The 14,087-nt window shown below is 55.9% G+C and overlaps 6 protein-coding genes across 6 annotated transcripts; 4 read left to right on the forward strand and 2 right to left on the reverse strand.

The window, feature by feature from the left end:
• Nucleotides 1-951: 951 nt before the first annotated feature.
• On the forward strand, nucleotides 952-2,039 carry IUM83_05255 (Transposase; the record flags this gene model as incomplete). Its single annotated transcript, XM_067929383.1, has 3 exons — nucleotides 952-1,098; nucleotides 1,180-1,695; nucleotides 1,767-2,039. 3 exons carry the CDS (start codon nucleotides 952-954, stop codon nucleotides 2,037-2,039), a joined length of 936 nt encoding a protein of 311 aa, XP_067799457.1.
• Nucleotides 2,040-3,643: 1,604 nt separating this feature from the next.
• Nucleotides 3,644-5,116, forward strand: IUM83_05256 (uncharacterized protein; the record flags this gene model as incomplete). The annotated part of the gene is made up of 1 exon (XM_067929384.1): nucleotides 3,644-5,116. One exon carries the CDS (start codon nucleotides 3,644-3,646, stop codon nucleotides 5,114-5,116), a length of 1,473 nt encoding a protein of 490 aa, XP_067799458.1.
• Nucleotides 5,117-6,209: 1,093 nt separating this feature from the next.
• IUM83_05257 (reverse transcriptase) lies at nucleotides 6,210-6,713 on the reverse strand (the record flags this gene model as incomplete). Its single annotated transcript, XM_067929385.1, has 1 exon — nucleotides 6,210-6,713. One exon carries the CDS (start codon nucleotides 6,711-6,713, stop codon nucleotides 6,210-6,212), a length of 504 nt encoding a protein of 167 aa, XP_067799676.1.
• Nucleotides 6,714-6,924: 211 nt separating this feature from the next.
• IUM83_05258 (Copia protein) lies at nucleotides 6,925-8,196 on the forward strand (the record flags this gene model as incomplete). The annotated part of the gene is made up of 1 exon (XM_067929386.1): nucleotides 6,925-8,196. The coding sequence occupies one exon, from the start codon at nucleotides 6,925-6,927 to the stop codon at nucleotides 8,194-8,196; it is 1,272 nt and encodes a 423-aa protein (XP_067799721.1).
• Nucleotides 8,197-8,312: 116 nt separating this feature from the next.
• On the forward strand, nucleotides 8,313-10,930 carry IUM83_05259 (Integrase catalytic core protein; the record flags this gene model as incomplete). The annotated part of the gene is made up of 2 exons (XM_067929387.1): nucleotides 8,313-8,645; nucleotides 8,717-10,930. 2 exons carry the CDS (start codon nucleotides 8,313-8,315, stop codon nucleotides 10,928-10,930), a joined length of 2,547 nt encoding a protein of 848 aa, XP_067799711.1.
• A 2,123-nt stretch (nucleotides 10,931-13,053) lies between these two features.
• On the reverse strand, nucleotides 13,054-13,380 carry IUM83_05260 (uncharacterized protein; the record flags this gene model as incomplete). The annotated part of the gene is made up of 1 exon (XM_067929388.1): nucleotides 13,054-13,380. The coding sequence occupies one exon, from the start codon at nucleotides 13,378-13,380 to the stop codon at nucleotides 13,054-13,056; it is 327 nt and encodes a 108-aa protein (XP_067799560.1).
• Nucleotides 13,381-14,087: the final 707 nt, after the last annotated feature.

The raw sequence follows: 14,087 nt of genomic DNA on the forward strand, positions 1-14,087 counted from the left end.
AACAACTTCAACGGAGATTCGGCGTTGTCCAGCACCGGCCATAGTCCCCTGAAAATAACATGGGGTACGGCTCATTTCTGACTGGCTGGGTCGAAGGTTCTAAATATATATACACCAAAATCAACATCAGAATTTGTTGTATATCATGCATGGATAAATACCACACACGTACCAAAATCCCAGCCATCAGTTCTCATCTCTTGAAGCGCTGCCGCATCCTGCGCGAGTACGTCCATTTCCTGATTCGACAATGTATCCCAATTTGCGGTAGTATTCTCCCAGTCGCGTGTCAGTGCTGCTTTGGCAGCTCGGAGTCAACCCCGAGCTAACTCACGTCTCTCGCGGGCCCTTCGACGCGCGAGCAGCGCGACACCATACAAAGCTTCGTCACTATCGGGCGATTCGTCTTCCGCAACGGCTTCGGCCGTTCTTCTTCTTACGTAGACTTGCGCAGCGCAAGTTCGTCCTCCAACTCGGCGGCCGGATCTGTCTCAATGTACCAGTCTTCTGAATCAGCACCATCGCCGTCAAGGTCGGAGTTCAAGTCTCCGTCTGGAACTGCATCAGTGCACTGTGGCTGCGAAGGTCCTTCCCCAGCTTGATTCGCCGTATTTGTTGTCGCAAAACCCGTTGAATCCATACTGAGCGTCCTACAGATACCATATCATAATAAATAAATATACAGTATTAGTTTCAACCGAACAAGTACACCTTTTCTCAAGCACACTGATCGATTTTTCAAGCAAAGCGGTTGATTGAGGTTTTTAAAAAAAAAACCTAAAATAAGGTTTTTCAAGCAAAGTGGTTTGGCGCCATATTTTTCCCAACCAAAGTGGTTCGGAGGCGGGGAAGAAAACCAACCACTGGGTGCTTGCATTGCTGTTCGCTGCCACCGCGCCGTTGCCTTCATTCGCGAATTCACCACTCCGTCCGAAGCCCTTCACCAAGACAATGGCCCTGCAGTCGACCCCTCAGACGCCCCCTCCGATCTCACGCGAGGCCAAGCAGTTCGAGCGCGCCAGCGCCAAGAAGCGCGTTCTTGACGCGTACCTGGCGGGCCAAGACTGGCTCGGCGTCGCTGCCAGTAATGCCGTGTCTGTCAGTACTGCCCGTCGCATTACCGTGAAGGGCAGTATTGAGCAGCAGCCCCGCGGCGGGGTGCGGAGCGTGTGTATCTAGATGACGGTCGAGGTCATGTCCAAGCTCGAGGAGTACCTGGACGAGCAGGCGGACATGACCATGGCCGTCATGAAGGAGCGGTTGCTCAGCGACGTGTCAGCCGAGGTGAGCATATCCTCTATCCACCGCGCTCTCCATGGGATGCTGTACACGGTGAAGGGACTCCGGATCGAGAAGGCCACCACGAACAACGATGTGAACAAGACGAAGCGCAAGGAGTTCGCCATCGCGCTGAACAAGCACGTGTTCGCGGGCGACATGATTGTTTATCACGATGAAACAAATTTTAACATCTACCTAGCGCGCAACCAGGGCTGGGTGCGCACAGGCAAGCGCGCGGTGGTAACGCTGCCGCCACCCAAGGGCAAGAATCTGTACGTGCAGTGCGGCGTGTCGCCCGGCAACGGACTCGTGCTACTTCGCACGCATGAAGGCTCCATCCGCATGGAGGAGAACACGCGTTTCGTTGCGGACCTGTTTGTCACCGCCCTCAACTCGGACGAGTACAAGGAGTGGGTAAGAAGATTGTCGTGGTTACCGATAGTGCCCCCGCCCACAGCCAGGTGGAGACACTGGCACGTGAGCAGCTTGTAACTGATGGAATCGTCAACAGCAACAAGCTGGTTATCCTGCGTCTTGCACCGTACAGCCCGATGTGCAATGCCATCGAGGGCTGCTGCAATGCACTGAAGGCGAGCATGAAACAGCATCTTGCAGTCAAGCGTCACGAGCTGTTCTTGCGAGGCGAGTACGACTCGCTGGCTTCGCACAGAATGGCACTCATGAAGGAGGCCGTGGAACTGAGTAAGATGATCTTGACTCAGCGCCTGGTCTGGCGCATGGAGCGACACTGCTTTTAAAGCATTTTCCTAGCCGAGTGCGGCGAGGACATGGAGCTCGGTAAGTAGCTTAAGTATGAACCATTTTGCTTGGTAAAAATATATCAGAAAGCCACTTTGCCTGGCAATTGACCATTTTGCTTGAAAAAACGATCAGTTTGCTTGAGAAAAGGTGTAGTATATACACCATAATATCAAACCATACCGCGAAACTTGGCGTGCTGGCGGTGACGACGATGACCCATCTCGTGGTGATGGTTCACGTGTCGGGGACGTAACGCCGTGCGGAGATTCAAAACGTGATGCACTTCCATAACAAACACGTCAGACGTCATGACACGAAATCACACATGTTGTATATACATCATAGCATCACCACGTACACTGAGGTCGACTGCAAACTCTCGTCGGCTTCATCATCGGCATCCTCCTTGTGAGGATTCGTCGTCTTCTTCTGCTTCTTGGATGCGGCTGAGCTAGGTGGCGCCTTCCGCTTCCTGACGAAGTCTCAGGGGGCGATGTCAGACATCATGATGGGAAGGAAACCTCACATGTTGTATATACGCCGTAGCGCACGTACACTAAGGAAGCTTTCCACTTTCCCGGCGCAGCCTCCGCCCTCTTCTTCTTCAGGTCAGCCAAGGCGTGTTGGCGCGCGTCGTGGCTGTCGCGCTCTTCCCGCGCAACATTCTCCCTCTGTTTTTTCTTCTCGGCAGACCGCTGAACAGCAGCACCCTCAGCACGCTGCCCTTGCTTCCTTGGTCTTGTTCTCCTTGCGGGCGATATCAACCATCCGCCATCTCGACATCTTGCGCTTTCCCTTTGCCGGGGTCTCCTTTGCATGCGGCGCCTTCTCTGCAGCTTCTTCTGCAAGTTTTGCACCCAGACGATCTTTGAGTATCTGGATATAGACAGCACTCTTGCCAGTATGAGGCCATAGAGGAGGCGGCTTTGATGACCGAGAAGTCGGCGCTGGCGTCGTCGTTGTCACTGCCGTCGCTTGCATGGGATCGTCGTCGCCAAAGTCAGCATCAGTGGCCCTCTCGTGTAGTGGGTCTAACTTGACTCACTACTTTTGCTTACACGTTGCGCAACGTGTATGAGGAAGCGTAAGTACTTAGTAATTACTTAGGTTAATTATATTTGAATACACAAATATAAGTTAAGTAACAAAAGGGATCCAAGTGACTTAGATTAGGTAAAATGAGAACTGTATTGTTTGTAACTTGATCTTCCTCTAAAAGCTGCTAAAAACTGTTTATCATCTATGAAAGGGTTGGCAGCGGCTGGCTGTCAGAGCCCCGCTAATATGCATGTCTCTGATTGGTAGAAAGATGCTGCTTTCTACCAATAGGATCTTTGGGTAGGTGTGGACCACTCATTGTGGTGGTCCACTTCAATGTATCCATCGGTGTGTCTTACACCAATGTGAGGAAGTATCCAAAACGTTTAACAGATAACCTATCTGTTAAATTCACAAGTGGCTTGCAGCCACTTGTACGTGTAACCCCGTTACACCATCCCCCCCTTAAGGTTAGACGCGCGGGGTCCCCGCACGTCAATCTTTGGAATTGACCATTCGTCAATTCTCCGCGTTTGGAGAAGAAATCCGCGCTCATTCAACGATGAGCGCGCCTCAGAAGAAGTCCGCAAAGTCGATGGGGAGTCATCTCTCCATCGACGACTACTTCGAACGCCAGAAGGCGAAGTATGGTGACGTCGTCGACTTCGACGACGACGATGAAGACATGGAGGGCGAGGAGGACTCGCCCTCAAAGCGTAAAGACTCAGTGTCGAGCGAATCACTCGACCCTCACGCTAAGAACGTTCGTCCGCGTGAAGGGGACGAATCGGACGCTTCGAGTTCGAAGCGTTCGCGTACTGAGAGCGAGACCCCACTCGCTTCCGCTGGGGCTCTCAGTACTCCGCGCGCTGCTGCTGCAGCGCGTGATTTCAAAGCTCAAGGCTCTCCGCGCGCTGCGCCTGTAGCGCGCGATCCGTGGATGCCGTCCGCGTCCGAGATCGCGGACCGGTATGGGAACTCGGTACCTCCGAATGAGGTGCCGCGGTACGTATGCAGCGCCATCAAAGATGACGCTGTGGCTGCCGAGCTGCACTTTGATGCGGAAACGCATCAAAGGCGCGATTACTACATCGGACTCTTTCATGAGCTCCGATGGTTTCAAAGCAAGAAGACCTCTTCTCGCAGCAAAGTGCCCGAGTGGCAGGCACTTTGTCAAAGCTGGAACGCCTTTGTTGAGAACTTCAACAAGAGGCCGAGTGCTTACCGTGATCGGATTAAGCAAGCGCGTGATCGCTTCGAGACGTACTCGAAGCGTGGAAAGCTGGAGCAACTTCATGTTGCTGCTGAGGAGGCAAATGTGCCGTGCGCTGTGCCCGAGGGCTTTCAGTGCACGAAGTGCTTTCCAGGCGCGGTCCGCTTGAGCGACCGCGACTTGAACGGGTACACGTCGTTCCGTGTGCCCGAGAGTCTCAAAGAGCTCCGTGCTAAGTTCTTAGCACGTGAGGGTTCGGGCGCTAGCGATGATCGCAGCGCTCGTGTTACTTCCGCTGCACCAGCGCGTACTGCTCCTCGTACGCCCTCACCATTTCCGGAACGTCCTCCAGCAAGACGTTCCGCGGCTCCCATGTATCTAGATGGGGAGGAAATCCTCTCCAACGAATACGAAAACGAGCCCCTTGAGGGTTCGTTTTCGGGATACTATGGTCAACAATCCGCTCAACAATCCAGCGGGTTGAGCCGCGGGCGTCACGGATCGGCGGTGGCGGGGGTGGGAACACGCCCCGGGTATGATCAGCCCCGGGCTGATCAGTATGCGCCTCTCCACGACCGGGTGACCGCCGTGGAGCGTTTGCAGGGCGCTGAGTTCGCCGCTCTGAAGCAGGAGCTGGCGAACCAGAAAGCCCAAGTCGCGGCGGTCTCGCAGACCGCCTCGAACATCCAGGTCGAGTTGGGGACCCAGATGAAGGAGTTGCTCCAGCGCGTCCGCGCGCTGGAGGAGAGGTTGCTCGTCGCCGAGGCCAAGTCCTCCGCTTCTGCCTCGGCTCCTGCCGAGGCTTCGGGTCAGCCGAGCTAGATGGCTCGTGCTGCCGGTATGGCTTCAGCCGTCCGACGTAAAAGGTCGGATGGAGGCGCATGCTAGACGGTATGTCTAGCGTGTATGCGTTGCCGTGGCGTGCCAACACCGTGAACGGCCCGATGAAGCGCGGAGCAAGCTTGCTTGCTCCGAAATCCGAAACTGCATGTCTAGGCAGGTTTTGTGTAGCTAACAAAACTAATGAACCAACTTTGAATTCATTTGTGTTGCCTCTGCCCGCATTGTCTGCGTTCAGCTTCTGTTGATCAACAGAAGCTGCTATTGTGTCTTGGACAAACCGAATCACGGCTTGTCTTTTGGTGATGAAAATGATTGCATCCGAGCTGAAGTCATTCAGCTCGCTCTCCGCTAGAGGCCCGGCCTCTGCGTGGTTCTTTGCGGTGTCTGCGCCCTGCGCAGACCCGTGGTAGTTGGCCTTGTTGTTGGGGGAGTCTGCGCCCTGCGCAGACTCATGTGGTTTGTCCATTGTTGCAGCTGACACTGTGCAAGTGTCAGCGGTTTTCTGCGGCTGCTGTATTGCAGTCGTAGATCCTCCCCCACTTAAAGTGGGAGCCATCACTCCGAGTAAACTCGGTAGACGTGGATGCCGCATGGCATTCACGTAGAACGGTGTATGCCCGGTCGAGGCATGCACTGAGTTATTGATGGCAAACTCTGCCATCGATAAGCACTCGCTCCAGTATTGGAACGAGTGGGCGTAGCTCTTCAACATATCGACGAGCACGCGATTCACGCGCTCGGTTTGGCCGTCCGTCTGCGGATGATCCGCAGTCGACATGGAAAGCTGGCTCCCAAGAAGTGTAAACACTTCTTGCCACAGATGCGCTGTGAAGCGCGGGTCTCTGTCCGACACAATGTCGGACGGCATGCCATGGTGTTTGAACACCATGTCGACGAGCAGACGAGCCGTCTGCTTCGCGGTCACCTCTGCCGGCACCGCAGCAAGATGTACCATCTTGCTGAAACGGTCTACAAAGACCACAACACCGGTGTTCCCTCCGCTATCCGGGGGAAGACCAAAGATGAAGTCCAAAGACAAGGACTTCCAACACTCCGACGGAGTCGGTAGTGATTACAGTGGAGCCTGCGCGAATGGCGCAGGCTTCACGCGTTGGCATACCTCGCAAGCACGGATGTACTTGCGCACCCACTTATACTGGTGGTGCCAGTAGAAGTCGCGCGTGAGAAGGACGTAAGTCTTCTCACGTCCGAGATGTCCCGCAGTCGGGGCATCATGATACTCGTACATGATCCTGAGTCGCAGGTCATGGTCATTTGGCACGACAACGCGGTCCGCGTTGTCGTCGACTGCGTTGTAGAGTAGCAGTCCGTCGTGCACACGAAAGCGGTGTGCACGCGCTCGAAGGTGCTTGGGCAGCTTCTGACGGGACTTGTCAGAAGGCGCTGTGCCATAGGCCAGCAAGAGCTTCGCGTCCGCGTCGTGCGCGTATGCGGCCTTCACGTCATCCAACAGAGATGATGTGGGTTTGCTCGATCGCATGGCGTCAATGGCATTGACGTCAACAGCTTCTGCATAGTCCGGCCGACGTGATAACGCGTCGGCCACCACGTTCAATCTTCCGGGTTTGTATTCGACCCGGAAGTTATACTCCGCAAAGAATGAGAGCCATCTCGCCATTCTTTGTGAAATGTGTGGCGCCTTCACTGCGGTGCGCAGTGAAGCATGGTCGGTGTAGACCACAAATGGTCTACTCCCAAGCAAGTACACTCGGAACTTTGCGAGTGCATACCAGTACGACCTTCTTCAGGTTATGAGCCCAAGCACCATGTCCTCTGTCCAAGACACCAAGATCTCCATCGACAAGTTCAACGACGACAACTACGCCACGTGGAACCGCTACATGCGTGGCGTGTTCCTGACCAAGTCGGTGTGGAGCGTCGTGAACCGCGAGACGAAACCAACCTTCGCGGACACGAGGGCCAACGACGACTACGTCAAGTCGAGCAACATCGCGTTCGGCTTGATGTTGCTCCACATGGATGCTGACTACCATCATGTGGTCGACGACTGCGAGGAAGCGTGGGTGGCCTGGACGCGACTGCGTTCGCTCTACGGGGGGTCGCAGAAGGCTGGACGCATCTACCTGAAGCGCCAGCTCTTCAGCATGGAGATGGCAGAAGGCGGCAATGTGCTTCATCATTGCAATGAAGTCCTCAACATCAGCGCCAAGCTCAGCAACATCAGCGCCAAGATGGAGGATGAAGACGTGGCGATCTGCTTGCTCACGAGTCTGCCCAGGCGTTTCGAGAACGTCGTTCGCAACTTGGAGATGAGCAACGCAGAGCTGCGCACTCAAGATGTGATCAAGGTGCTCACGAATGAGCACATCAAGCGACAGGGCGAGAAGACGGCTCAGGTGAAGATTGAAGACGCTGCGAGGGCCTTCAATGCCGAGCGTGAAGGTCGCCACTGCACGTACTGCGGAAAATCGGGGCACGTCATGGAAAAGTGCTGGACCAAGCAGAAGGAGGCGAATCGAGGTGCACGACGTGGCCGGTCTGGTCGCGGTGCGAACAACGTCCAGTGGCGTGACGACAGCGATGACGACTGCGTCGCGTTCGCGGTCTCTATGGAGTGTGGAGTCTCCAGGACCAACAAGTTTCAAGGCTCATGGGCGATCGACAGTGGTGCCACGCACCACATCTGCAACGACAAGACCAAGTTTGTCGAGATCAAGGTGTGCGACGAAGGTGAACTCACGGTCGCCAACGGCAACACGGCCAAGATCACGGGAGTCGGGACGGTGGTGCAGCGGGTCACTTTGCCCAACGGCAATGAGCGCGACATTCGCATTCAAGATGCACTTTACGTCCCAAGCATGAACAAGAACCTGCTTTCGGTGCCGCAGATCAACCGAAGCGGACTGTTCAAGGTGGTGTTTAATGGTGCTGAAATGCACATCGCACAAAAAACGTCGAAGCAAATCGTGGCTTCCGCGGACCTGATCGACGGTCTCTACTACTCCGAGTCCCAAGCTGCGCTGCGAATTCGGTGTCCAAGGCGTCGGTCAACGCGGTGGATCTTCATGCGCGTTTGAGTCACGCGCCGAATGACGTTCTTCGGAAGATGGTCTCAAGTGGCATGGTGACGGGTGCGAAAATGCCGACATCGTCGAAGAAGTCAAGCCAATGCCGTGGGTGCCGACAAGGGAAAATGGTGCAAAAGCCCTTCCCAAGCAACCCGAACAAGCGCAAGTACAAGCCGTTCGAGTTCCTCCACTTCGACATCTGCGGGCCCATGGAAGAAGAGTCGCTGGGTGGCAGTCGCTACTTGCTGTTCATCACGGACGAAGCCAGCGGATGCATGTCGGGATTCTGTCTGCGAGCCAGGTCGGAGAGTGAAGGCTGCTTGCGCCGATTCACCACCAAGGTGGAGAAGCAATTCGATGCCAGGGTGAAGTTCGTGCGCTATGACGGAGCCAAGGAGTTCGCGACCAATTCGCTCTTGGCGTACTACGAAGACCACGGCATCGAAGTGCAGCCCACGGTTCGGTATGCGCACCAAACCAACGCGACGGCTGAACGCGCCAACCGAACCATCGTGATCATCGGCCGCAGCATGCTTCACTACGCTTGGACAAGACGTTCTGGGCGGAAGCAGCGATGACGGCGATCTACATCAAGAATTGTCTGCCGTCACCCAAGTCGCCCGACAAAACTCCGTTCGAGATCGTCTACAAGTCCAAGCCCAACGTCAAGCACATGCGGATCTTCGGGTGCAAGGCCTACGTTTTGACGCCGAAGGAGAAGCGACTCAAGTGGGACCCGAAAGCTCGTGAAGGAATTTTCATGGGTTACAAGGAGCGTTCCAAGGCGTTTCGAGTTTATGACATCGAGGCGGGGCAGGTGGTGATTTCTCGCGATGTCACATTCGATGAGTCAAGCTTCGACGACTCCACGGCTGCTGATGGTGAAGAAGTCAACCGACTTACCGACGTTTTCGATGACATGCAAGTCTCCGAGGACTCCGGCACAAGGGTGTTCACGCAGGCGGGGAAGCGCAAATCGCGTCCGGACAACCAAGATCGCGACAATGTTCGGCGTCCTCGTCGCAGTGCTGGGCTCGAAGAAGCAAGTGCGCCTGGACGCTCGGAAGATGACGACCAACGTGAATCTACGGCGGCGCAAGATGAAAAATCCAAAGAAGATGATGAAGACGGCTCGACTCCGCCCATGTTCTGGCGTGCAAGTGCGAATGCTGTGGAAGCAAGTGACAGCGCGGAGCCGAAGACGTTTCAAGAAGCTGTGAACGGACCAGACCAAGTCCAGTGGCGCAAGGCAATTCGCGCCGAACTCAAGTCAATGCGGCTGCGAGGTGTTTTCCGCGCCGCTAAACTGCCCAACAACCAGCGCGCAGTCGGTACCAAGTGGGTGTTCATGATCAAGCGCAACGCGGACGGATCGATCGAGAAGTTCAAGGCTCGGCTCGTCGCGAAAGGCTTTGTGCAGAAGTATGGCATCGACTACACCGAGACGTTTTCGCCTGTGGTCAAGTACGTCACGCTGCGAATGATCATTGCGGTTGCCAAGTACTTCGGATGGCCGATGGACCAGCTCGACGTGGTGACTGCGTTCCGGTACGGCTTGATGAAGGAGAAGGCGTTCTGCAGCGTGCCTGAAGGCGTGGAACTGGACGACGGTTTCGACTGCGTGGAACTGCTCAAGGCGATTTACGGGCTCAAGCAAGCTTCGCGAGTTTGGAACGAGACCTTCGACGAGTATGTGCGCTCCATCGGTTTTGGCGTCTCAAGCTACGACCCCTGCCTCTTCATCAAGGTCGTCGACGGCGAATGCGTTCTGCTGCTGGTCTACTTGGACGACGTCTTGGAGACCGAAAGCTCGGCGGAAATGATAGCGGAAGTCAAGCGCCAACTCAAGTCGCGGTTCGAGATGACCGACAGTGGCAAGTGTTCCTTCATCCTCGGGATCGAGGTGGTCGACAACGCGGATGGCAGTGTTACGCTGAGCCAAGCTCGCTACATCAACGACATCCTGGAGCGCTTCGGCTTGCATGACTGCAAACCCGCTGCAAGTCCGGTCGACATCAGCATGAAGCTAGTTTCAAGCGACGCCATGACCAAGTTGGACGCGCCATTTCGCGAGGCTGTCGGTGCACTCATGCACTTGATGACATCGACTCGCCCTGACATTGCGTTCGCAGTTGGCTACGTGTCACGCTTCATGGAGAACCCGCAAGTCGAGCACTGGATTGCGGTCAAGCGCATCTTCCGCTACCTTCAAGGGACCAAGTCGCACGGAATCCGCTTCTCGCCGGGCAAGGACATCGACTTTCAAGGTTACTCGGATGCCGACTGGGCTGGTGATCTTAGTGATCGCAAGTCTACGTCGGGCTACCTGTTCCAAGTCGCCGGTGGACCGATCTCATGGGTTTCCAAGAAGCAATCGAGTGTGTCGCTCTCGACAAGTGAGGCCGAGTACATCGCACTGAGTTTTGCGATTCAAGAAGACAAGTGGGTGCACAAGCTGCTGTGCGAGATCCTGGTTGCTGCAGGCGGAGTCGCGCCCGAGTTGAAGATTTTCGAAGACAACCAGTCGTGCATCAAGATGACCAAGAACCCCGTCAACCATGGCCGCGCCAAGCACATCGACATCAAGTACCATCACATCCGCGACGAAGTCAAGCGCGGCGAAGTGATCGTCGAGTGCTGCGAGACTGTCACCATGCTGGCCGACATCATGACCAAGGGACTTGCCGGACCACGACACAAGGACTTGACGGCTGCGCTCGGCGTTCACGCGTGTTCGCACTGAGGGGACGTGTTGCAGGGTACTGAACCTTGGTACACTGTACCAGTTCCGAGGTACCCGAACCGGTTAACCGAACCGGTCCAATACGACCACACGTTGATTAGACGAGTAGGTTGATTGGACGAGTAGTGTAGAATGATGGTTGATTAGACGCACTAGTTGATAGGACGCACGGCCGCGTGTCTTTAGCACTAGCCTAGGGTGTAAGCTCCAACAATCCAATCACTTTTGAATTTCGATTCAACCCCCCAAGTGACCTTCCTCGCCTCGCCCCAAGCCTCGGCGGTGTCTACGACCAAGTCAACCAGTGCAAGATCCCAGTACGACCTTCTTCAGACCCAAGGACTCAAGATCGGCGAGGATCAGCGTGGATCAAGCGGATTTGGGAGAGGTGGATCCAGATCACATGTACCCATGTGGATCTGGATCCGGTTCCCGTACGCCAGGGCGGATCCAAGCCTCTGGTAGACGGCTAAGACGAGGAAAGTGAGGAAAGGAGGTCGCAACAGCACAGGGACCCCAGATCAACGCAGACCGACCCAGATCAAGGCACTTCGGAGATCGGATCTGGGAATCAGGCGGATCCGGATCTGGCTGATCTGGGACTCAGCGGGTGATCTGGCGACTACAGTTCAACGGAGGGAACAAGTGACGATGCAATGAAGATAGAGGTGGTCCGTAGAGCTGGCAGGTACAGATGGGAAGATAGATCGGATTGGGTGATAGGAGTTTTGGATAGGATTGGACATAACCATAAATCAGACTCAAATTTGCCTTGGACAACGCAAGTGCCTTCGCCTTCGCCTGGAATCGGGAACGACATTGGCCCACCACGAAGTAACAAGGTATTGGGTAGCAGATCTAGTGTCGGTTGATTAATCTGGATAATATACTGACCAGATCAACCTTTCTAGTGAACTCCCTACAAGTGCAGATCCCAGATCACCCGGAGTTAACTACTTGGCCGGGTGATCCTTGATTCTCAACTACCCTGATCCCGCTATAGGAAGCGGCAAGTACGACAAAGGGCGACCTACCAAGTCGCAACAAGGGCCTACAACACACCACAAGACAACCACTCGGCCGGATCCAGATCCAGGCCGCCAGATCCAAGTCGGGAATCACTTGATCTGGACCAAGAACCGCGAGCAGAGTGAAGATTTCCGCGCTGCTCCACCGGATCCCCGCGTCTCGCCAAGACGTTCCTACTTCAACACTTGGACTCTTCAGAAGTTACCAGAGGAGCAAGATCCAGCCCTACCGACGGGTACACAAGGTGAGGAGTTCAGCACTGATCACGGATCATCGGAGTACCCCCTCCGTTAGTCGGTGTCCGGGCGCTGTTGGGAAGTTGGATCTAGCAATCTCGCAGATTTTGCTGATCCCGCCACACCACAGTGTCGCGGGATTGGCTGCTCTTCACAACTTATCCCACCTTACCCTACGCGCCGAAGTAACCCCTAAATCGCATGCGACTAAATAGTCGCATGGCGGCTCTTTTATATTCGTAGGCGCATGCGCCCGAGGGACAACTAGCCAATCAAACATTCTCATTCCGGCGCATGCGAGCGCATGCGCCGGTTGAGAATGGCCCTTACCCACTGTCGCCTTGAGCTGGGCAGCACCGACTTTGGTCGTGTTCTTCAAGTGTGCTTAGCCGAGACTGGAGACCACGACATTATTGATTGCACCACATGTCACTGGATTCTTGGTTGCAGAATCAGGGACCGCCCGACCATCCGCATTTACCTGAGTTGCAGGCTGAGGGGTGACGGTTGCACGAACACCTTGAATCTGGGTCAGTGTTGCACGAAGTTCGCGATTCTGGTCAGCCAGAAATTTCTGCCGGTTCAGTGCCGCTTCTGATTCCGCCTTCCGCTCTGCGCGCTCAGGGTCTCGTTCCAGGTTCATGGCTTGGATGGTCTGCTGGACGGCTTCCAGGCGCGCGTTCACCTCGCGGGCCGCTTCCTCGGCGCGGCGAGCGCGGTCGGCGTCGACGCTGCGGTGCACGGCTCCCGCCGCAGTCAAGTGCTCCTGCAGGCGTCGGTCAAGCTCCGCCTGGTCCAATTGTCGCTGTTGCCCAAGGAGCTGAGCGGCTCAACTTGCTGCTGCGTCGCGCTATCCTCCTATCTCCTTGTCTCCAAGTCTTCAGTCTCCACCAGACCGCTGTGAGGCTTGCACGCAAGTCGCGATTCGGCTTCGCGGATACGCTGCTCCGCTTCGAAAAGCTTCAGATGTTCCGCCGCCAGAGTGCGCTCGGCTAGAGCTTCCTGCTCTTGCGCAGAGGACGTCTCCTCCTTCATCGCGCGGACTTCTTGGTCGCGCTGCACCCCCAACCGCATCTCCAGCTGGGCTTGGTTCAGGCGAGCTTGGAACGCGGCTTGCTGCTCTTGAAGCTGGCGCATGACGTTCAAGGCCACTTGTGCAGCCCCGGACGACGCCGATGAAGACAGCGATCCTGATCGCAGAGACTCGCTGGTCCGGCTGGACCTGTTCCTCACGACGCGAGCTCAAGGACGAGCGCTGGCGGCCGTCCGAAGTCAAGCCCGACTTGCTGTGCGCAGGTTCCAACCTCTCAGGCTTCACCTCGCTTCTCTACTTGGACACCCGACGCTTGGACGCCGTCCGACTGATCCGAGCCTCAGCGCTCTCGACTCGGCCATGTCCACGTCTTCTTGATCCGACAGGGCTCGGCGGCTAACGGGGATGAACGTCCTGGTCACGGACATCCCTGAATCGGGAGTCGCAACCAAGGTCCCGCCAGCTTGAACACTCATGACCAAGTGGCCAGGGACTGTGCCCATGTGCACCGAAGCACTGTGTCCAAGCGACAACAGCGAGGACGACGACGAACTGTCCCTTGACGTCTGCGTCGGTGCGGAGAAGTTCGAAGCTCCCGACGGACCGATCACGCTTGGGACGGAGTCGGAGACGCCGCTGGATGACGCATTTAAGGTTGAACCTTGAACACTCATGGCTTGGGCGTTGAGACTCGCGTCCGACGAGGGAATCAAGGAATGGCCCGACGGAGTTGAGATGCTGAGCGGACGAGCAGGTCGGTGTTGCGGGCGCTTGGGGTCAGGCTCGTTCTCCGGCGGCCCTCGCGGGCTGCGGAGCTCCAAGATCCCGGCCATCCTGCACTGCGACACGAACACTTGCC

Source organism: Phytophthora cinnamomi (genome assembly GCF_018691715.1).
Source record: "Phytophthora cinnamomi strain GKB4 chromosome Unknown Contig4, whole genome shotgun sequence".
Classification (NCBI taxonomy): domain Eukaryota; phylum Oomycota; class Peronosporomycetes; order Peronosporales; family Peronosporaceae; genus Phytophthora; species Phytophthora cinnamomi.